We start from the raw sequence: 23326 nt of genomic DNA, 5'->3' as shown, positions 1-23326 counted from the left end.
CGCCGTGAGGGACCCTGGAGCTGCCATGGACAGCCTCTGCTCTCCTCCAGAGCAGGGCATGGCACCTCCTCGTCGGTCCAGTGTGTTGACCTGGAACAATTTACTTTCCCTCTCTGTGCCTCAGTTTCCTCACCTGCCCAGCACGAAGAATAACACTGCCTAAGGTTGTCGTGGAGGGTCCGTGAACGTGGACGTAAGAACACCTGGCGCAGGGACCATGGGGGATTTAGTGGACAAATATTGAGTGGGCGCGTGCTCTGTGCTGGGCAGAGGGCAGACGACGTTAGTGAGGTGTGTCCGTCCCTCACCAAGGTCACTGTGTATGGAGAGAGACTGGAAATGAACGTGCAATTACAATCGCAAAGAATTGTCACCGAGAACCGTGTTGTTTGCCACTTACTACGTGCCAGGCTGTGTCCTGTTGTGTCTTTCACTGTTAACTTTTCCCTTTGAATAAATATGAAAGCACATGAAGTTGCAACAAAAATAGTACAGAGTGCCTTGGACCCTTCCACCAGCTTCCGCCGGGGGTTAACATCTTGCGGGACTCTAGTACAGTGTCACGACCAGGACATGAATTGGCAGTGTTAAACCCACAGACCGCAGACTTCTGATGTTGCTAGTTTGACGTGAGCTCACTGGGGGGTGTGTGTGTGTGTGCGTGTGCGTGTATGCGCGCGCGCGCGGTTCAATGCCATTTTATGACACATGCAGATTTGCGCCACCACCACTGCAATCCACACACAGAACTGTCCCATCCCCACAAGCCCTCCCTCGTGCTGCTCTTTCGTAGTCACATCTGCCCGGCCAGCCCCTGGCCTTCACTCATCTGTTCTCCATCTTTATAATGCTGTTGTTTTGAGAAGGTCGTATCAACAGAATCAGAAAACGTGTGACCTGTGGGGCGCGGCTCTCAGCATAATGCCTCTGCCATGTGCTACCTCCTCTGAGAAAGTCTTGTGACCTTCATAATTTCCCTACCAGGATGATTCTCCCCATTTTACGGTTGAAGAAATGGAGGTTCAGTCATGTTGAGTGACATGCCCAGGGTCACATGGCTGGGGAAGGAAAACAGGGGATCTGACCCCAAACATGACTCACGGATGAGGCCACAACCACGGTACCCGAGCTCTGCACTGCGGCGTCTTTCTGGGAGTAGCGGGTGGGGTTGGGGAGGGGTAGAGACGTTGAGAAGTGACTTCCTTGAAGGACTGACATTTGCTTCCCATTAAGAAAAAGGTCTCTTCCACGTTGGATGGGACTGAATGCAGTTGTTTCCTTTCTTATCCCCCAATCGGTGAAATTGCTCCAATCCTGTTACTTTGAACTTGTAAACTAGCATCAATCAGGACCACTCCAGAGCCTCACCAGGGTCCAAGATCTCAGACCCTGGACACCTACCTGGCCCATATGCTGACTTGAGGGCCCCAGAACCTGCATCTTGACCCCCCGCTGCATTTTTAAGTGCCTTTTGATTGTGGCAAAGTATGCATAACCTAGACTTGGCCATTTGAACCATTTTTCCGTGGACAATTCAGTGGCATCAAATGCATTCACAATACTGCGCAACCATCACCGTGTTCATTTCCAAGACTTCTTTTCATCATCTCAAACAGAAACTCTGTCCCCATTAAACACTGCCTCCCCATGACCCTCAGCTCCAGCCCCTGTGAACTTCTATTCTTCCTTCCATCTCGATGAATTTGCCTGTGCTCGGCACGTCATGTAAGGGGAACCGTATCATAGGTGTCTTTCTGGGTTGCGTTTATTTCACTGAGCGTAAGGTTTGCAAGGTTCATCCACGTTGTACCATGTGTCAGAAGTTCATTTGTTTTTAGGGCTGAATCTTCTTCCTGGGAACTATTGCACAGAAACACCCAAATTACTTCTACCAATTTCCCCCGGCCCTGAAAATTAACACGGAGAACCTTTCAACACCTTTCTTCTCCAGACTGGGGGGGCTCTGAGGAAAGGCCATTGTTACTGGAATAAGCAAGGGCAGGCTGGGAGTGGGGTCTCAGGGAAAGACGCCCTCAGGAGGTACCAGGGAATCCCCAAATGGATGGGAGGGTCTCAGCAGTAACTGAATTCAGGATGTGGTGGAGTCTCAGACCGGGTGCTAGTTCTCTGGCCGTGGGGTGAGGGGCTGGTGCTGCATGACAGGGAGAGAGGACGGCTCACCGTGTTCCTGGGACACCAGCCCCACGGGAGAGAGGGAAGGCTAGTGCGCCTTCCCGACGGACTGGTGGTGGGAAAAACTCAGCCTGGAGGAGACAGCCGTGTGCCCGGGGTAACCAGAAGGAATTACGTCTCCTTCAGCCAAAGCAGACAGCCCCTCGTCCTGGGCTCACTTTATCCAAATGGGAGCAAGAAGGAGGAAACAATTGAAGACGCTTCCAGATGTGAGATGTGTGGTGGCAGAGACTGTGCCTGGGAGATTCTGAAAGGCCTCACTGAAGTGACCTAGGCTGTGACCAGAAGGACAAGACTGAGCCACGCCTGCGTAGGTCCGGGAACAGGGAGTCGGGGGAAAGGCGCTGTTGGTGCTGAGACTCTGGGGCAGAAGTGAGCGTGAGCAGAGGAGGTCAGAAAGCTGCCCAGGCGGCTGGAGGGAGCCTGAGAAGCAACAGGAGCTGCGGCAGGGGCGGCGGTTAATGGGGCCAGACCGGGGAACCCGGTAGTCTGCGTTCATTTGGGTTTCTCTCTCACAACACTGCTCCCAAAAGTTGCACCTCTGAAGTACGAATATTGAACTTCTCCCGGTTTCCGTGGTCTAGGCATTGGGCACGGCTTAGCTGGGAGCCTCTGCCTCCAGGTCTCCGTGAAGCAGGACCTTCAGTCTCAACTGAGGCTAGACTAGGGGAGGATTTGCTCCCAAGTCACTCACACGGGTGGTGTCAGGAGTCATTGGGACTGAGAGTCTGAGTCTCCATGTGACTGTTGGCTGGGCGCTCCCTCAGATCTCGCCTCCCTTGGCCTCTACATAGGGCAACTGAAATCATCGCCACTTGCTATCTCATTTCCAGAAATGTGACAGAGAGAGAGCGCAAGAGATGGAAACAGAGGGGGAGATAAAGGGAGGGAACTCAGGAAAGCAAGCAAGAGGGAAGTGACAGAGTTTTTGTAATTAAAACTTGGATGTGACATTCCATCAGCTGGGCTGTATTCTATTGCTCAGAAACCAGTTACTCAGGATGTAGTGGTTCCACAAGGATGTGCACAGCAGGAGGGAGGGAGCGCTGGGAGCCTTGGTGGAGGCTGCCCACCACATAGGCCGACAATGAGGCGCTTGGGTCTGGTTCTAAGGCCAACAGGAGACTGGGAAAGGTTGAATGCTAGTGAATGACAATATCTGAATTTCCTCGAACTTCCAACCCTTGAAGGTGCAGACCTGACAAGGAGCCCCCAAGGGGCAGGGACTTTTCCCAAATCACACGGCTGGAATCCAGGCCTGTTTGGAGAGGTATTCCCGACTGCATCCACCCCTTCTTGTAATTCTTCCACCTCTAAGTTCGGGGACCAGACCCAGGCGGCACCACCTCCCAGATATGGGAGGCGTTATCACATGTCCACCCGAAGACGTCCCTGGGAATGTGTTTCTAGCGCCATCCCATCGTGCAGGTTGGGAGACTGGGGAGGCCCTGAGAGGCACAGTGGCTTTTCCAGGACACAGAACTGCTAGGAAAAAGGAGATCCGAACTGGGCGCTCTCTCTTCAAAGCTGGGGCGCTGGTTCCGATCCCAAGGAGCTGTGGGGAGGGCTGTGATGGAACTTTCTGTACAGCTCGGGAGATGACACGGGCAAGGAGGGTGAGCGGTCAACAGCCCCGAGGGGGCTTTGGGTGGGTCTGATGGAGGGAAGGGCCCCCCATCCTGGAACCTTGGAGACATGACCTCACTTCCTTGGCGACCGACCCCAACAGAGCTTAGAACTCTGGTCACCAGGCAGCCATTTTGTACACATAGCCCATTTGACCAGAGACACTCGACACAGGAGGATGTGTTCGTGTATCCCCTCTTTGCGAGGCTCTGGCGCACAGAGAGCCAACAATGACAGTCTTCTCCAGCGCTGTCGACATTGGCTGAGACCGCACCTCCAAGACCTCAGGCCATTCGGAAGAAGGAACCCTCAGGTAACACAAGGCAGCCCAGGGCGGGCCACTCCGGGTCAGGCCACAAGTGTGATCCCACCCTCCCATGCGGGCAGCCCCACACCCCTTGACCCTTATTGTGTGTGTGTGTTGGCGGGCATGGAGTGACGGAAGGCAGGGATGAGCGTGGAGCTACCCTGGACGGGAGCAGACGGTTAGGGCTTGGAAGCCTGGCGGTATGTCGTGTTCATATCCCGGGTGGTGGCTGGCAGGATGGAAGGTGAGTGCTGGGAGCCAAGCTGCCCTACCCGTAGGTGAATCCCAAGCCCGTGAGGTGTCATCTCATTCGCTCCCTGTCTGGAGGTCTATGCGGATGCCCCTCTGTCTGTGCTCGGTGTGCGGGAGAGTTTTCCCCCTGTGGGCAAGTGCAGGCAGGCCCCTGCTACCTGCCGCCGCGGCCACCGGACGCTGTCTTTGCAGAGCTCCACCCAGGAGATGGTCCAGGAGCTGGCGCATGGGTCCTACGGCTCCATCTCCCTGGACAGGGGGCAAGTGCAGCAGACCACCGACCTTGCCCGGGGCTGGACTGAGGGGAGAGTGAGTGACACCCGGGGCCCTGAGATCACCGGGGTGTGTCCACAATCCAGAGTCAAATCTGGAGCCCTCCCCTGGACCCGCCCAGGGCTTTCCCACTGGAGTGTCCCAAGGGCCCAGTCCCAAAGGAATCTGGACTTCCACGCCTCCTCACCAGCTACCTAGGAGGGTGGGAAGTCGCTCTTTCCTAACCCTAGGCGGAGTAGACAAAACACTGATGTTTGCGCTTCACACTCGGCCAGGGGCATCTTTGAAATCTGCCATTTTCTGAATCTGAAACCTCTGTAACGAGGGTCTCAAACCTCCCTTTCGTGTAAAAGAAAGAAAAACCAGCGTCCTTTCTTGTAGTCAGCCAGATCCTCACAGCGTCTGTCTGCCCGTGCACTGTCTCCCGACTGGGGAGGGCTGAGGTTCCCACCAGACATTTCCCTTCATGTCAGGAGCACATGAAGCCTCAGGTGGGGGAGCGGGGGAGTCCTGCAGCCCTGGCTTAGGGCGGTTCTCAGTTCCGACGCACAGGACCCTGAGCAGCCACTTGGCAGCCCGAAGCTTCCGTCCTCTCATCTCTAGAATGGGGATGTTTGTGTTGGATTCGCTGGTCAGTGCTCTTAATGCACGCTTTGGTGCGGGGCGGTCTGTCCTTGCCAAGCCAGCCAAGTGTCCTGAGGAACTCATCGTATAATCCTCCCCCCGCCCAAACTCAAATTGGACTTTTCAAGCCTGGAAACCGGTTGGCTGTGGGCAATCCTGTCCCTCCTCTGCACACATCCCTGAGGGGCTCACAGTTCCTGGGGGACCTCCAGACCTTGACTTCCTGGAGGTTCACGCTGGTGCTGGTGACTCTGTGTCCTTCCTCATCTCACCCAGCGCGGAGAGTCACTCGGGCAGCGGAATGAGGCCTGCAGGATGCGGGCCCTCCAGGCAGGCCTGCTGGAGAGGCTGCCGCCGTCCATAGGACCAGCCTTGGCGCCTCGAAACATGGCCAACGTCACCACCATCGTGTTTGACTGCGCGGCTGTCCTCACCTCCCACGGGGTCCTGGACCACCTACTTGCTACGTGAGTGCCCAGCCCCTCCTCAGCACAGTGGTGACTCTGCCCACTGCCAGCTGTGTGTCTTGGAAACGGCCCTCCATCTCTCTGAGCTTCGATTGCTCCTCTGCAAAGTGGAGTGGGAGAGGATAAACTTCATCGGGTTCTGGTGGGCACGAATGGGATGAGCCACGGCAGGTGCTTCCCTGGGGCCTGGCTCTACAGAAGGGGCTGAGAGACGTGCCGTGGTTGTTCCTGGTTATTCTTTCCCTCTCCCCGATGAAGAGCAGTCTGCTCCCCCATCGCTGGGATGGGGCCTTTCTGAGTTTGCAAAGGCACACGGAAAGCACTCTGGCAGGGAGTGTGGGATTCCATGCAGCTGGTCGTGGGGCGGGTCCTTGGAGTAGCCAAGGAGGGGTCTCCGGGGCCGCAGAGGGGCCCCAGGCCCACTCAGCTACCGGGGATGCTTCTGGTTGGAGTTCATTCGAGAACACTGTATATTAAGCACCTGTGACATGCGGGAGCTTTAGAGACACTTGGCACAACGCAGTGAATGAAGCAGACACAGCCCCTGGACCCCCGCAGCAGCCTGAGACTCAGATAGTCACACACCATATCATCCACAGATCCTGTCCCCCGCCTGTCCCAGGGGATGCCCTCCTATGCTCCTTTACGACTGGAGGCCTCTTCCCACGTTCTCATGCATGATGGACCCCAGCGCCAACTAAAGACCTGAGTGTTCTTTGAGTGCCAGACGAGGGCCTCCTGTCTCCACAGAACAGGGCTGGGGGAGAACAAGAGGACAGAGGACTGTGGCTGGGGCGGGCCCGGCACAACTCTGATCTCACTCATCTTTTGATTCCTCTGGGAGGGCTGAGGTCTGATGGCTTCTACTGCAAGGGGATAGGAGTGAAAGAGAGCTGTGGGTGGGGTCCCAGAGCCCCTGGGAACCAGAGGGGAGGCTGGCTTGAGCTGTTCCCTGGCGACCCATCCCCACCACAGTCCCGTCTCCCTCCGCTTCCCCTTCTCCATATCCACCCCTTCTGACCACCACCAGCAGGCCCAGAAGAGAAGGGGTGTTAGCGAGCCGCTCACACATCGGCCTCAGTCCTCAGTCCACTTGCACAAGGGCGTGGAGGGCTGGGCTGGACTGTGTCCAGCCTCTTTGCGAGAAGAGTGGCAGTGGGAAGAAGAGACTCACACAAACCCCGTGTTCCACCTGCTGGATGAGCAGGCCTGCCACTGCCAGGATGGCCACACAGGAGTCAGCGCCGGGGTGGGACTCCCCCCTGGTGGAAAGGGGCAGGCACAGGGCCCAGACCCAAAGCAGGGTGCCTTGGGAGGACAGTGTGGAAGCGACGGCCAGGCCTCTGGCTCTGTGGCCCAACTGCTTCCGCCCAGTACCGCGTCTTCTATGGTGGGAACCTGGCTGGACCCAATGCAGGATTTCTGGGAGCCCACGCCCTTTCCCTCTTTCAGGATGCGGCTGGCCTCTCTGCGTGTCATCTGGCCTGGGTCGCACCTGGGAGGCCCTGCCTACCTTCCCCAGGTCCAGCTGCAACATCTGGGGCCCAGGAGGGCAGAGCTGGAAGGTGAGGGCACAGCAGTCTGGGAAGACTGTCTGCGGTGGGGTTCACGGGCTGGGGTTCCCTTCAAGACAGCGGAGTCTCTCCTGTCTTGTAAAGTCGGGTACGTAGGTGAAACTTTCTCTTTCTCCCGCTGCAGCGCCAGTTCCAGAGCTCCTGCCGGCTCTAGAGCCAGAGCAAGGGCCAGCTCCGGGGCCAGAGGCAGCTCCAGCTGTAGTTCCACCGTCCGCGCCGGAGCTGGAGGCGGCCTCACCACCAGCAGCCTCACCTCCAGCAGCCTCACCTCCATCGGCCTCTCCAGGGCCGGAGCGAGCGCCATCAGCTTCAGCCCCAGTGCCAGCTTCTGAGCTGGAGCAAGATGCGCCATTGACTTTTGGACGATCTCTGCCTCCAGCTGCCGAAGTCACCGCAGAAGCGAGCGCCGAGCTGAGAGAGGAGAGGCCTAAGCTGCTGGACTTCCCTCCGAAGCTGGTGGCCGAGCAGCTGACCCGGATGGATGCGGTGAGCAGCGGGGCTCTTGGGCTAGGTGGGGCCCGCCTTGGTGGGCCATCAGCTGCCCCAGACCTCCTGTTCCCTCAGCCGCAATCCAACGATGTGGGTGCAAGTCACAGCTCCCCCACTCACCCACCGGGTGACCTGGGCCACCTTCTGGCCCCCAAGTCCTTGCTGTCCCCACATGGACAGTAGAGAGCACACCAAGGGCGGGCACCTGCTGGGCAGAGTGGCTGTGCGGATGGATGAGGTCGAACAGAGAGGAAGCGGGGCAGAGAATAGCCCTCTGGTGGGGGAGGGAAGCTCACTGGAGTGCTGCCAAGTCCTGGGTCACTCACCCATCGGCCCAGGAGGCCTCAACAGCCTCCGTACTTATTAGACACCTAGTGCGTCCTTACCTACATGGAAGACAGGCAAACAAAGCCCATGGTTGTTGCTGCCTCGGGGGAACGTGCAGCTGAAAGGGGAGTGGGACCAGGGGGTGATGAGAACGGGTGGAAGATGCCCCTTGAGATGGGCAGGTGTGAGCCGTGTTCTGGTGCTTGGGGGAAGCAAGACTGGGCTGCGAGCCAATGGGACTTCTCTTCCCCGCCCCTATTGGGTCCTCGGTCATCCTGCGCTGGGCGGCCTCAGCGGACACAGACAAAACCCAGAGACTCCCAGAAGCTTCAGGCCACCTCCTCAGGTTCCTGAGCTGCAGCTGACCAGTGCCTCCTGCCTGGGGCTGCGGGGGCCTGCAGACTCTGAGCTCGGGTGTGGCAGGGTCAGGTGACAGTCCCCATCCTCCCCAGGAGCTGTTCAAGAAGGTGGAGCCCCGCCACTGCCTGGGTTTTGTGTGGTGCCAGCGGCCCAATGGGAGCAAGGAGTACCTGGCTCCCACGGTTCGGGCCACTATCAACCAGTTTCTTCACGTGTCCGGCTGCGTCATCACGACGTGCCTTGGGGACCTCAGCATGACGGCCCAGGACAGGGCCAGAGTCGTCGAGCTGTGGATTCAGGTGGCCAAGGTCAGTAGTGGCAGGGCCCAGGGAGCCCCTCCCTGGAGTCAGGGGGACTGCCCCTTCTCCTCTCGCAGCTTTCAGCCTTGAAGTCGGTGGTCTGGGCCTCGGCAAAGTCCTAGGCCCCTTGCTGCCAAGGGCCTGCTGACCTTGAGTGCTGGTCCCAGTGGTGGGAAGCTCCCTTCCCGCCCTGGGTTGAGCTAAAATCTTCCTGCCCGCGAGCGTTACTCATCAGCTCCCAGGTGTGCCCTCCCTCGCTTCCCTGGGCATCTGCCTCATCCAGGACAGCAGAAGCCCACGAGGGGACACAAGCCAGAGGAAGCAGGGCTCCAGCCCGCCGTCGCAGCTCATTCCCTTCCCTTCCTCAGGAGTGCCGAGTCCTTGGAAATTATGCGTCCCTGCGTGCCATCGTGTCTGCTCTGCAGAGCCCCTCCATCAGCCGTCTGCAAAAGACATGGGGACGAGTTGCCAGGTGGGTAGGCCGTGCTCCATCCAAGCACCACCAGGGCGGACCAGACATCCCCCGTGCGACTGCCATGGACCCCTCATTCAGCTAGGACCATCTGGGAGGCAGCGGACCCTAGGGATGGGGACTGGCCTCCTTGCTCGGGTCTCTGAGACTCTCTGAGACCCTAGGCAGTGGCTCCCCCCTTGTCACATCCTGGATTGAGCCACACTGGAGATTTCCAAGGGTGTACTTCGCAGCAACGGAGCCCTCATCGGCAACCAACGCTGTTAGAAACAATGTGCTCAGTCGGAGTGGGAATGGAGGCCCCAGGTGACCGCAGGAGAGCCTCCACCCGAGTCCCACGGTGACCTCAGAGCTCCGAAGAACCCGGGGAAAACCCTCGTCCAGGCCCCAGGCCCTTTGAACCTTCCGGGTTCTCAGCCAAAGGCATTTCGCCTTCAACCGCCCCGGGTTTTCTTTCCTCCTTTCCTCTCCCCTCAGGAAGAGCTCTCGAAAGTTGAAGAGGTTCATCAAAGACCAGTGGGTGAGCAGGAGGCAGCTGGTGAAGGTAAGACGGAGGCTGCACATCTGGAAGGAGGGGGAGCGAGAGGGGAGGGGACCCGGCAGGATGAGCTTTGGTTCTCCTGTCACGTGAAGTTGGTCAGGAAAAGATGGACAGGAAGAGGGATGTGCTAGCTCCATGGGCAGGTGGGGGCAGTTTGGGACAGGAGGCCAGGGGCATGGGATAGAATGGTGCGGGCTGGACTGTTCCAGGAGGCTGAGGACCTGGCAGAAGGTGCCGGTGTCTGGCTTCCATGCTGCTCCATCAGCTGCCCTGCATCTTCCTCCTGGCCACTGGCTGGAGCGAGTGGGCGGGCTTCCTTTCTTCCGAAGTCAGCCCAGTCTGTGCTCAGGAAGCCAGGGCCCCACTGCTCCTTCTGTCTTCACTGTGCCTCGCAAGAAGGGCACCCTGCCTGCCTGAGGGATGGGCACTGCCGGATCCCACGGGCCGGGGGCACTCAGGGGCTTCCCAGCCTTGGGACGGACACTGGACCTGGGACAGATCTGTGTCCCCTCGGTGACTCCCCACTCTGGCCCCTAAAGTGGGCGCTGCAGACAGTCCCAGTGGGATGCTCACCCAGGTCCTTGTTGGCGATGACATGTGCCCCGGAGGGCAAGGGCAAGTGCCCAGGGAACTGATGGCTTCTTCAGGGATCCTTCCCGCCCAGACGTCAGAAGTTTCCTCGTAAAACAGAAAGGAAATGCCACCCCGCAGTGCCCTGGTCGCCCCCTCCCCTGCTAGTCAGACGTGGCATTCGGGGTCCCCATCCTGAGCGGATGAAGAAAGAATTCTGTGCAGGGGAACTCCCTGAGGGGATCCTAGGGAGCTGAGGGCTTTAGCAAGGCCTTGGCCTCGGCCTGGGATCAGAGACTCCTGGGCGTTGGGGCTGGCAGAAGCCTCTTGACCAGGCCTCCTGAGACACCTCATCTCCCTCCATCCGTGGCTCGGCCCAGCTGGGGGCCCGAACACAGCCTGAGAGTCCCGAGGACAGCACTGTGGTCAGCGGCTGGGCAGAGGGTGGTGTGAAGGCAGAGGAGACAGGGCCTGTGGCTGGGAGGGGGAGCAGCCTCTCCTCTGGGGCCCCCTGAGCAAGTCCCTGCCCCTGTGTGGGCCTTGGTCTCCTCATCTGGGAGCCAGAGGGAGATGAGCCGTGGTGCAGGCCTCACAGTGGGTGCCGAGGCTCAAGGGTGGGGAGGAATGTGGGGAGCTTGGACCTGGCTCCAGAGGCAGGCTTGAGCGGAGAGCAGTGATGACGGTCAGATGACGCTTGGGCCTCAGGAGACTGTGGGAGGCAGACAGAGTTCGTCAAACCTTCCAGACGAGGTAACAGGTTCAGGGAGGCCTGGGCGGGCCCAAGGTCACACAGGAGTGAGTGTTGGAGCTGGGATGGCTCTGGAATCAGAGCACCCTGGAGGCGGGAGCCGCAGGGGCACCAGGTGACTGGGGCCACATGTCCAGGGTCCCCGATCTGGGAGGGGTCTGGGAGGACACTTGGAGGGGAGCGTCGGCTCACTGGCCCTGTCAACACCCTGGCAGGAGGCGACCTCTATGTTGACCAGCCTGGAGACGGGCCCCACAGGTGCCCAGAAGGTAAGGGTGCCTGTGGAGGAGGGGCCCAGGAGTCGCAGGAGAGGGGACTCCCCTTCCTAGCCGGAGGTCTCTACCAGCAGAGAGGGAGCCTTTCTCCTCCAGCCCTGCTCCTGGTGCCACAGACCTGAAATGCCTGCATTGGAAGTGACCAGGAGGAGGCCTGGAACGGATGGGCGCACAACGGATTTGGGACAGGGAGGGGCGGGGACCACGTACCCTGGGTTTTGCCAGAGCCGGCTGCTGGGAGGTGCCTGGAGGAGTTTGGGGTTCCTGGAGGAGAGAAGAGGAGGAAATTGGGGGGAGGCCGCCTAGGTGGGTAGCTTGGGCTGGGCAGGAGGCTGGGGTGAGGAGTGGAGGAGAGGTCTTTGACGGCTCCTGAGAGCGGGATCTCATCACCGTCTCCACCCCGCTGGCACAGGGGCTCATCCCCTTCCTTGGCACATTCCTCAATTACCTACTGCTGCTGGACACCAACATGGAGGATTACCTGGAGGTGAGTGAGCCTGGAGGTGGAGCTGGGGATCAGGATTCGGAGATTTGGGAGGAGAGACTTGCACTGAGGCCTGAGCTCACAACCCTTGGCAGAGTCCTCTCGTGAGGGCCTCACAGCCACCCCGGGAGCTGGGTGTCATGGCCATCTTAGTGATGAGTGAATATAGGATCCAGGTGAGCCGCCAGTCCAGGCTGCCTGACTGCGGAGCTGCTGGAGGGTGTGTCTGAGCTGGACTCAGCCTCTCCCTCAGGCCCCGCCCCTGCAGGGAGTGAAGCCAGGCCCCTCCAAGGCAGGAAGCACACGAGTGGCTGAGCATCCCTTCCTGCCTGAGGCCTCAGTCTGTCTGTCTGTCAGAGAGGGCTGTCTTAGAATGTCCCTGAGCCATAGCCCCGTGGCCTCCTTGCTCTGGAGCTCAGAGTCTTGCCCGGGACCCATTCCCGTTTCTGGTAGCGCCTGCTCCCTGGTCGACCCTGCTGGTAGAGCAACCTGAGAAAGGGTGGAGACGGGGGCTAGCTATGGGCTAAGGGGGCTGTTGCTCATGGGCTTTGGCTCTCTGCCTTCCAGGGAAATGAGATCAATTTTGAGAAAAGGAGTGAGGTGAGCAGCTGTGGCCTCCCCGTGCGGAGGGTGGGGCTGTGGCAATCAGAGACTCCTCCGGGGAAGACCTTCTCTGGCCCGATGCCTTGGGCCTTGCTTTCCTTGGGAGAGTTCGGCACCCAGAGCTGGGAAAGCCGTCCCATTGGTGCGTGGGGGAAGGGGCTGGCACCAAGGACACCTTCCTGCAGGAGGAGCTATTTCAAGCCAACTGTGAGAACGAGCAAGTCCTGCACGGAATTGGAGGGAAGGAGGGTTCCCATGTGGGCCAAGACCCCAGACCAGCTCCTTGACCCTCTTCTCACCTGTCTGAGTCCCCAGCACGGTCCCCCACCCAGGCCCCGTCTGCATCATGTCCTTTCTCCCAGGAATTCAAAGTCACCGAGCAGATCTTCCTGCTCCAGGAGGCAGTCCATCTTTACCACATTGAGGCTGAGGAGCGATTTGGGGCCTGGTTCGAGGCCATGGAGCCCCTCAGCGAGGATGAGAGGTGAGGCGGGGCAGGAGTTGGTGAGGGCAAGGCGGACTCTCTCTGATGGCCAGCTCCAGGGAGCCCGTGCCCGTGGCTTCCGGGTCAGTCCCGGGGCTTGTCGCATGGTCACCCGTGGGGCCCTGGGACTCCAACTGCTGGCCGTCTCTGGGAGGGTCACCTGAGGTGTGGCTCCCGGTAGCTGAAAAGTCCCCTCTGTCCTTTAGCTACAGCCTGTCCTGCCACCTGGAGCCCCCACAGGAGAGGGCCGGCAAGATGCGCCGGTTTTTCCTGCCCAAGAAGAACCGCGCGTCTCTCAGCTCAGGGCTCGGTGAGTGTCCAGACAGGCAGGGACTGAAGCCAGGGGCTCCGGAAAGCTTCGGGCTAAGCACGGGCCTAGGGAGATGGACAGCCGGCACGGGGATCCCAGCTCCACTGCTGACCAGGCCTGTGAGGGACAATTCCCTTGACCTTTGTGGGACTCAGCTTCCTCTTCTGTGAAATGGGTGAAGCGAAATGCCAGCTCCCATGTCAGGGACAATGGGGTAGTGTTGACTGAACACTCAGGACAAGGTTTGGAGCAGAATGCAGTGGGGCTGAGGTGTTGGGCTGGGATACTGGTGTGACCCCCCCAATCATCAGTGTCTTCTCTTCAGTCACCAGACCCCTGACGCAGAACCCAGCAACAGTGGCAGATCCCGGTCCTTCCAACAGCTCGAGTGCAGCCTGCTCTTCAGCGGCGGGGACGCGGCTGGGAAACACGCGGGGCCCCAGGCCGGCTCCTCCCATGCTGATGGGGAGAAGAACATTCTAAGCCTTTTCCTGGGAGCCCTGGAGCCCAAGAGGGAGGGGACGACCCCACCCCACAGGCCTGGCAGCTCCACCCCAGCGCCTGTTTACCACTTGGGAAGGGGCCGTATTTCTTTCGTGTTAGTAGTTAGTGCTAGTTTTGAATTTGATGTTAAAATCCTGTTTCTGTTCCAGCCTGCGAGTCACGGTCTGGTTCTTTCCCCTCCTGTGCTCGTGTCAAGGAGACACAGACTCTCGCGTTCCTCCTGGAATGAAGAAATCTTGCAGGGTCTCGGCTTATTGTATGTGAGAGAAGGGAGAAGGGCCAGGCCCCTCCCTGGATACTGAGGGACACCTCCGCGCCCCCCCTTACTCAGAGGACGGCTTCATTTCAGTGTGGTTCACGTGGGCCAGGAGCAGAGACAGCACCCAGAGCTCCTGGCATTTAGAGGGTGGAGGTACTTTCACAGGCAGAGCAACAACCACTGGAATGCGGGTGTCTTTAAAATGGCACGGGCCAGCACCACGACCTGCCCCAGGACAGTGGCTGCTTTTCCACCCCTTTGGAGGAGAGGCCACGTTTTCGGCTTCTCTTGTGGAGGTTCCTCTTCACCAGATGTTAGGAACTTGTCGTTTTCTAATGAGGCTCTGGACAGCAGCAGCTCTAAGTGCAGAGAACGATGTAAAAGCTCAAAACGTGCATGTGGAGGGTCAAGGCCGGAGAAGGTCATGTGCAGATGGACTAAGGGCAGGCAGGACCCTCCCTCCCCCGGCCCCTCTGGGGGCTCCATGTTCACCCTTCACCTGGATTGGAATCCTCTGGGATCCTGGTCCACGGCTCTGAATTCCTTTCCCTGCAAGTTTGGTATCCAGGGGGACAGATCTGTGATGCAGCTTTGAAGGCTACATCTGGGCATCCTTCCCGACGCATCACTGCTCCTTGTCCACCAGGATTTCCTGCCTCCGTGCACTTCCTTCTGCAATTCTTGGAAGGGCAGAAATTCCCTCGAATGCCTCGGCCTCTCTGTCCCGTACCTCGTGGCCACTCCTCCCTGGCAGGGTCTGACGGATCACGGGTGGAGTCTGCTTTGCAAACATTAGATACCCTAATCCTGGCCAAAGAATGACCTATACTCTCCCTCGCTGCCCAGGGTGACATCTGGGCCCCTGTGGTTCTGAGGTGTGTGGTCTCAGGCAATCACCTGTTCACACACTCAGGCATGTTGTTTCTGACTCATCCTAACGGGGCAGGAGGACCTGAGCCTATAAACCATGCAGCCCCTCGGAGGGCTGTGTTCTCTTGCCCAGCCTTATGCTCCGTTTATGGTGTGGGTGTGAACCTTTCCCGTTGGAAGCTTTCAGAGATGAGTCGTGAGAGGAGGGTGGTTGAGGGGTCCAGCAGGGAACGCAAGCAAACGGATGACGGGTAAACACAGCCTGACAAAATTAAAACACTTAAATGGTTCCAGTCTGGTGGTGAGCAGACACTGCTCCGAGCTCACTCCAAGAACCCACCCGGTGACCAGGAGCTAGAGGGTTACCACCTGGCATTTTGAACGCCCCCCCCCCCACCCCACCCCGGGAAAGACCCTGTAAGACTAGGACCACAGGAAGTGCTTGGCCCTTCTGAGTTCTCCCCTCCTTTCTGATGGCTGCAAGTGTCACCCAGACACACAGCAGCGTGAACCCTGCCAGGGAGGCCTCCTCAGTACGGCCAGCAGCTGAGGAGAAATGCTGGTTCCCAGCAGCCCAGGCCCTTCTTGGTATGGCACAGCCATCCAGGAAGGTGACTTTCTAAATGGAAGCCGGAGCCGGCTGTACCTTCCCGCCACAGAGAAAGAGAAGTGCCAAGTCCCAAGGCTAGTCCAGGCCCAGGAGGAAGACACCGTGTCCAAGGGGTTTCCCTCACAGGGCCGTGAGGCTCCTGAGAGCCGACCCTTTGGTTGCAGCGCTTTGTTTGTCATGAGCCTACCAGACGGCAGAGGACAATAACTCGCTGCCTCTTTGGGCTTCCAATGGCCAAAAATGAACTGATCGCCAGCAAAAAGAGGCCCACATGTGCAGCACCTGTATCTCATCAGTCTTTATGTTACTTTGATATAAATTTTAGAGAGAGAGCTATATATATATGTTCACTCACACACAAATATATCATGCACTCTAACTTATTCCAAACAGAATCAAGAAATAATACTCATACTCCTCAAATGCACGGTTTTGCAGCTGGTTCCCTCTCGGTAGCTGGTATTTATAAGCACCTTCTTCCAGGACCCATTTCATCTTCCCTTCGCCCTCCACAAACCCCGCGGCTGGTCATGGTGCTCTGCCTGGTTAGGGGACCATAACCTGCCTTCCTGAAGGGTCTGGGTCATGGCAGTCCTACCTGGATTGGATTCTGCTCATTCCCTGGGGACTTCAAGCCCAGGACGTGCTAGCCCACAAAACGCGGTCAGGAATCTCCTGAAGTCCACACGTGGGCTTCCTCCTCTCCAGGCTGAGGAGCAGAGGGAAGCCCGAGTCCCAGAGGAACACGAGGGCTCCAGACAGTGTCTGCTTTGCATGTCAAGATGGAGAAAACTCAGGGGAAACTCTGAGGGTGAAGCAAGGCAGTCCGTTGTCATCATTCTCTGCACTGAATCCACCCAGACGGTTCCAGCAGAGGCTCCACAACAAGCAGCCCCAAGCACCCAGGCGGGAGGCCGGCTGCGCTGTCCTGCCTGGGCTTGCCCAGTACATGCATGGTCTACATATTTTGCAAATGACCACAGCTGAAGATGCCCAAGGGCTAAGATTCACCCTGAGCTAACATCCATTGCCAATCTTCCTCGGTTTTTTTTTTTTTTTTCCCTTGAGGAAGACTAGCCTTGGGCTAAGATCTGTGCCCATCTTCCTCTATTTAACACGTGGGATGTCTGCCACAGCATGGCCCGATAAGCGGTGTGAATGTCCACAACCGTGACCCGAACGTGCCAATGCCGGGCCTCCAAAGTGGAGTGGGCCAGTTTAAGCCCTGCGCCACCCTAGGTTATTTTAACACATCACTCTCAGAAACTGATAAATCTGTCACGTGAAGGTAAGCAATTCTAAAGAGGATTTCCATAATACTGCAAGCTCCATCCCTCCAATAGACAATCAAGTCCTAACAAGCAGCGGTTTATTGTCACGTTGCTGATGCCGGAAAAGGTCTCTGTTGACAGCACGATCCCTCAAAGGCCTTGTCCATTTCTGTGAATCCAATTTCCAGCACATAGAGATCTAAAGATTGAGGCAAATGTGGTCTTTCCTCCTTGCAACTCTGAATTAACATGCAATAAAGAGCAGAAAAATGGAGACCTGGAAGCAGACCTCTTATTTGAGAACAGAGATATACCAGCGCTTTTGAAATGATCTTTGGAGTCTACCGGAGTATTGCACAGAAGGAATGATCCATTCCGACTAGGTAGGTTTTACTGTGTCGCTGTGAGGGCGACAACGGAATCATCCCGCGAATCGGTAACTCTCTGTGACTTTCAAGCGCAGATAAATAATATACTTCGGAAAGGAAAATGCGAGAGCACCGTGAAACGGAAAGCCCTCCTTGCTCTACTCAGCTGAAATCCAGTCTCTCCTCCACAAGAAATCCCTGTCTATGCTTCCTACGTCCCACAGAGGAGTTTAATAAAAGAAAAGGATTGGTATGTCTTGAAGTTGCAAGAGCTCAAGCAAGAAAACGTGGGACCCTTCAAGGAGACGTCAGTGAAGTGCCGGGCTCCATCTCAGGGGCACCAGCGTCTCCTCTCTTTCCTGGTGCTGTCAGCACATCCTTCTTGGGCGCTCACTTTCTCTGCCTGGCTGCTGAGCCTGTCCACAATCGCTCTCTCCCGCCCTCTTCCCCGTCCCCTCCTGTTTGCTCAGATCTTCCACAGTCACCAGCAATTGTTGGCCGTGGAGCTATGGGATGCCCAGACCAGTTCCCAGAATCATCTCTGCCAAATCTGAGGAAGGGCAGGGGTGTGTATGGGACTGGACGGGGCACCCCATGCGAGCGCACCCCGCAGGAATTCACCTCTGCTGCAAGGTGCAATTTTGCAAGGCTACGGCAAGTTCCAAAGGGCTTGCCACTTCTCTCCTGCCAGCAGACCTGTTGGGGCTGGTGCCACGTGCTCTCCCAGTGACCCCTCACTGCTGGGTGGGATGGCATTCTAGTAACTGGCCTTCTGAATATGTAACTGCGCATCCTCAAAGAGATGGGAATTCTTAATCCGGGCTTTGGTTTGGGTTGATTCCCACGATCACGCAGCTTCCTCTGCGAAGACTTGACCATCATCACTTCTTTTCCTCTCGTCCTGTAAAAGTAATCATGAAACTGGACCCAAATGAGAAATGAAGCATGGCTTCTTAGGACAATTATCTCAGTTTCCCTGTACTTCCACCCTTCCTCTCTCCCTCTGGAGCTCTTCTGACCTGTGTCCCAGGACATCGTCAAGCAGATTTGGGTCAAGGACAGAAAGCTCAAGGTCAAAACTCAGGACTGCTCCAGATCAGTTTTCCTCCCCCGTCTCGTAACACCCCCTCCTTGTTTCAGTGTGATTTTATTCTCTTTTATTGCTCTTGCCATTCTCATCTGTGCAAGTCCTGGCACTCTCTCTGAGGACACGTGATCCCCCAGCTTACTATAGATCCCAATTCCCAACCTTTCTGTGTTTTCTGACTATTCCTTTGGTTAACCCATTGGCCAGTTGTTGCTCTTAGCCTCTTTAGGGTCTAAATCAATTGTGACATTATCAACTACCCCACTCTTAGCGACTCACTCCCAGGTCCTGACATTTACATAACCCAAACGATCATGTTCACAACTAAATAAGTTAGAGTCCAGCCCCATGGCTGAGTGGTTAAAGTTGCGTGTGTTCTGCTTCAGGGGCCTGAGGTTTGCGGGTTCAGATCCCAGGTGCAGACCTACTCCACTCATCGGCCACGCTGTGGAGGCATCCCACGGACAAAGGAGAGGAAGACTGGCACAGATGTTAGCTCAGGGTAATCTTCCTCCTAAATAAAGAAATAAACCCTTCAGAAAATGTATTCATCCACCACAAATTCCTGATTTCCAATATGTCTTCAAACATTCGTACAGAAGATACCTGTTCCTTCAGATCGGAAGTGATGCCAGATCACCATGTCCTCACTTTAATTTCCTCGTGGACCTGTCAGTCCTACATTCCACGGACTGTGATCTCAATAATTTCCTTGAAATAATCAAAAATTCCTTACCACTCGTCTTATTTGTGTTGTAAAACCCGGGAGATCCTGATTATCTGCTTTGCCATTCTACTGCTAGTCTTATGATAACTGCTGAAGAAAAAGCACACAACACGATATTTTGTCATCACCATAAAGACAAAATCATCTGCATCAACTGGGAAGCATCCATAATGCCTGGACATTTTTTTTCTTTTTTCATCTCTCGGGTCAATAGCAAAAACACCAAGGCACTCAGTTAACAAATGGGCAAAGGAGTAGAATAGCCATTTTTCCAAAGAAGACACACAAATGGCCAACAGCCACATGAAAAGGTGCTCAGCATCACTAATCTTTAGGGAAATGCAAATCAAAACCACAAGGAGATATCACTTGACACCGGTTAGGGCGGCTATTATCAAAAAAAGTAGAGGTGACAAATGTTGGTGAGGTTGTGGAGGAAAAGGAAGCCTTGCAACTGTTGATGGGAATGTAAACTAATACTGTAATGATGGAAAATAGTCTGGAGGTTCCTCTAAAAATTAAACCTAGCGTATAATGTAGCAATCTCACGGTATTGTGTTTTGTACTTAAAATTTCTAACAGAGTATATATTCTGTTAAGTGTTCTTAAAGCAAAATAATGATAATAGTAAAGGGGGTGGGAGAAAACTTTGGTAGATGATGGATATGTTTATGGCCTCGATGGTGGTGATGGTCTCATGGGTGGACACTTATGTTCAAATTCATCAAGTTGCATACGGAAAAGTATGACATCATTACCGATTCTTCTGCACCTTAAAACACAACATGTCCTCATCCAGAAAATGAATATTGACTACGTCTGGGGACAGACGTTAGTTAGACTTATCGTGGTGATTATTTCACGATACATGCAAATCATTATATTGTACAAATGAAACTAATATAAAGTATATGTCAATTATACCTCAATTAACAAGCGCACACATCATACAAGACTATTTGAACACTGTAAACGAGTTCAGTGAATCCCTGAAACTATCCCATCCCCAAATGTCACAGGAAGCAAGGAGGATGAAGTAAGATGGAAAGTTGTTGTGCAAAGCTGCATGCAAATTAAAATCCTTTAAGTTGCGTTCAGCTGCTGTCACTGCAAACCAAGACAAGCATGGACAGTCCTTGGTGAGTCAGCTTCCGGTCAGCTCTTCCCCAAGGCCCGGCAGTCATGCGCCCCTCCCCTAGTGGGTCACTCTGCTCTGTCCTCCAAAGTGGCCAGCAGGAAACCCTGGTAAGATTCTGGAGGACAGCCGCTTTCTATCCTAGATACTCACGTTTTAACAGACACTCGAGATGAAATGTCAAGACTTAAAAGCATAAGTGTCTATTTGTGTAGTGTAGGGTATAAGGGAAACCATAGGAGGTCTTTTCAGCATCTCTCAACTCATAATGCAAACATAGCCCTGTCTTCAGAAGGACCGTCCTTGGTCTTTGGTGCAGAGTAGGGCATGTCGCAGGTGGCACGAAGGACAGGTTGTAGCAGCACTATCCTCACTCCAACAGAACTATCTCACTGGACATGACCCCGTGGGTCTCCAAAATAAGTTACTGAACATAAAGAAAAAAACCTTTCTTGAGAGGGGCAATTTTACCGATCAAGGGAAAACTTCTGAATTTTCGCATCTTATAACAAATAAATGATATGTCCTATTCTATCCTAATGAGGTAGCATGGGTACTTCCATAATAAATACTTTTCATTTTCAGTTCAAACATGCTCAGCTGCTTTCAAAAACCAAAAAACCAAAACAGAAACCCAGGCATGTAAAATTAAGTGTTTTAACTTGATAAAGTACTAGCACAGCAGTGGCTTCTAAGGGAAGAGCTTTCAAACGAAATGATCATTTTTGGTAATGACCGTAGAAGATGGTGCTATCGCTGTGAAAGGATGGAACCAATCCAGAACGAGCCAGCTTTTGATTAAGGACAACGGAATTGAATCAGATGCCAGAAATACTCACTTGGAAATCAAAGTCCCATCATCATCCCTGGAAGCATTTCTGGAACTTTCCCTTTGGACACAAATTTTTGTCTTCCAAAGGAGCAGACATAATACAGAGCAAATAGCAGACAGAGGAAGATGAGTCCCAGTTTGCCAGGCACCAAAAGGGAATTAGTGGCCCTGAGTCACATCTCTAGGAGCCCCACTGGGTGAGGGCTTTCACCAGGACCACACATGTCCACTCAGCAAGGGGAGTCCTCAGGGATGTTCACCTTACTCCCCAGCCCATCGAAACTGAAACAAGACAACCCAGAGAGAGAGAGAGAGAGAGAGAGCACATGTTAAATTCAATGAGTTGGGGGGCCAGCCCCACGGCCACGTGGTGGAGTTCCCGTGCCCCGCTTCAGCAGCCCAGGGTTCGGATCCTGGGCAGGGACATGGCACGGCTCATCAGGCCATGCTGAGAGGGCATCCCACATGGCACAACCAGAAGGTCCTACAACTAGGATACACAACTATGAACTGGGGAGGGGAGGTTGGGGAGAAGAAGAAGGGGAAGAAGAAGAAAAAGATTGGCAACAGATGTTGGTTCAGGCGCCAATCTGGAAAAGAAACAAAAAAAATCAAATGAATTGCTCACGTAGGGCACGCAAAGCGTCTAACTGTGAGGTGAAACAATGGAAAAACAAACTTACTGGCCTCCTGGCAGGAACCTTGTTCTTTAATGAGCACAGGCCTCGTGCTTCACTGTCTCATCCCCTGGGATGATGCTGTTTGGTGCGACAGAGGATGAACTTTCCCTGCAGAGGTCAACATGCATTTGTTTTTATAAAATCAGGATTCTGCTCTATACTTTCATATCTCGGTTGTCAAATATCCACTGTGATTATAATCATTTTACTATTATTTGAGACAATTTCAAAGGTTACACAATATGCAATCAAAAGAATGTCCTAATTTGTTCCACAGTGGCCTGAAGGGAAAGTCACCAGACAACAGGCGGGGAGGGAAGGCTTACTTCAGCAGCAGTTTGAACAAAGGGATCTCGGAGGACCTGACGTTTTGAACTAAAACGGAGTAGAGAGTAGGAATACGTGTGTGGATCCTGGGGCGGAGATGAAGGGTGACTGCTCAGTGTGCTGGCAGCAGCAGTGCTTGTTCTGTCAGGTGGTTCTGAGAGTTTGCGTTAAACATCACTCCCTGGATGTCAACTGTAGTCATCAGACGAGATCGGAGACCGAGAGGTGAAGGGGTGTCTAGTTGGCGAGGGGGAGTTAACAGCTTCCGTTGGAAATATGTTTGCTTAAGGTGCCTATAACATACACCTGGAGCATTATAGCTCTGAAATAAGATCTGGACGTGGTTTTTAGACATCGTCATCATAGAGATAACAGTGGAAGGCATTGAAGCAATAGAAGAAATGCACAAGAGTACTGAGACAACGTAGGGTCAATGGAGAGAATAGGGCTCACATTGAGTCCTGAGCTTTCGCAATAGTGCTGTGTGAGAAGGACCCTGTGAAGGACACCAGGGAGTGTGAGCTGGTTCACAGGCAGTCAGGAGCCTGAGATGTCGAGAAACGGAGGACAGGGAATCATTCCAAATGAAAATCGTGGCCCGGTTCTGCGTTTGTTCCAAGTAATAGAAAGATGCAGAAACACTCTTTGGATTTAATTATGGGGAGATAGCTGTGATATTATCAAGATTGATTAATACACAGACCATTGTCTGAAGTGTGGGGGAGTGAGGAGCTGGTAATTCCATGAACACTGATCTTTCAGCTTCATTGTGAAGGGGAAGGAAGACGTGGGGCGAGAACTAGAGAGAAATGGGTTCAGGAGAGGCTGTTGTTTCAACAATGAAGAGATTGAATGAGTGAAAGGAATTCGATGGGGGAGGGGAGGGGAGATTGCTAGCAGAGAACATGACGTTTGGAATCAATAATAAAACTTCTCTAGAGAGGAGGAAGAAGGGAGACAATTAGGCTAAACCAAGGATCAAGATGAATTTTCAATGGAATCAGGAGAGGAGTCATTGATGGTTAAGAATGGTGGGATATTTGTAGACTTTGCGGCAGTGAGCTCAAGTATTTCTTGTAATGATCTAACTCATCAACATAGCAGGAGATGACCCCCTTGGTGGAAAGTGAGGGGAAAGGCAAGAAGTTTTTAGATTGGAAAGGCTCGGTGAAGGTCTGAACTGTTTCTGAAGCCCGGAAGGACGCACCAACTATCACGGCGCCGTAGGATGTAAAGGGAAGGAAAAGGAGGACATGTCGCTTCTCTCCTGTCAGGATGTGTGTCTGCTGGCACAGCCTGAGCCAGCAGCTGGGATGGCTGCTTTGTGTCCTGAGAAAACAGGGTCCGAGGTGGAAACCTACACCGAGGACCGGGCCGG

At 54.8% G+C, this 23326-nt stretch overlaps 2 protein-coding genes across 2 annotated transcripts in view; one reads left to right on the top strand and one right to left on the bottom strand.

Moving 5' to 3' along the window:
• The window catches only part of LOC138915126 (large ribosomal subunit protein uL15m-like), a 253999-nt gene that overhangs the window by 104130 nt on the left and 126543 nt on the right, over nucleotides 1–23326 (bottom strand).
• LOC138922398 (ral guanine nucleotide dissociation stimulator-like) lies at nucleotides 9164–14022 on the top strand. The gene is made up of 8 exons (XM_070259086.1): nucleotides 9164–9263; nucleotides 9741–9807; nucleotides 11338–11391; nucleotides 11810–11884; nucleotides 12449–12481; nucleotides 12847–12968; nucleotides 13175–13278; nucleotides 13604–14022. The coding sequence occupies exons 3-8, from the start codon at nucleotides 11350–11352 to the stop codon at nucleotides 13759–13761; spliced, it is 534 nt and encodes a 177-aa protein (XP_070115187.1). The 5' UTR covers nucleotides 9164–9263; nucleotides 9741–9807; nucleotides 11338–11349; the 3' UTR covers nucleotides 13762–14022.

Source organism: Equus caballus, unplaced genomic scaffold (genome assembly GCF_041296265.1).
Source record: "Equus caballus isolate H_3958 breed thoroughbred unplaced genomic scaffold, TB-T2T haplotype2-0000791, whole genome shotgun sequence".
NCBI lineage: Eukaryota > Metazoa > Chordata > Mammalia > Perissodactyla > Equidae > Equus > Equus caballus.
Note: the sequence above shows the minus strand (reverse complement) of the source record. Positions and strands in the feature narration are given on the sequence as shown.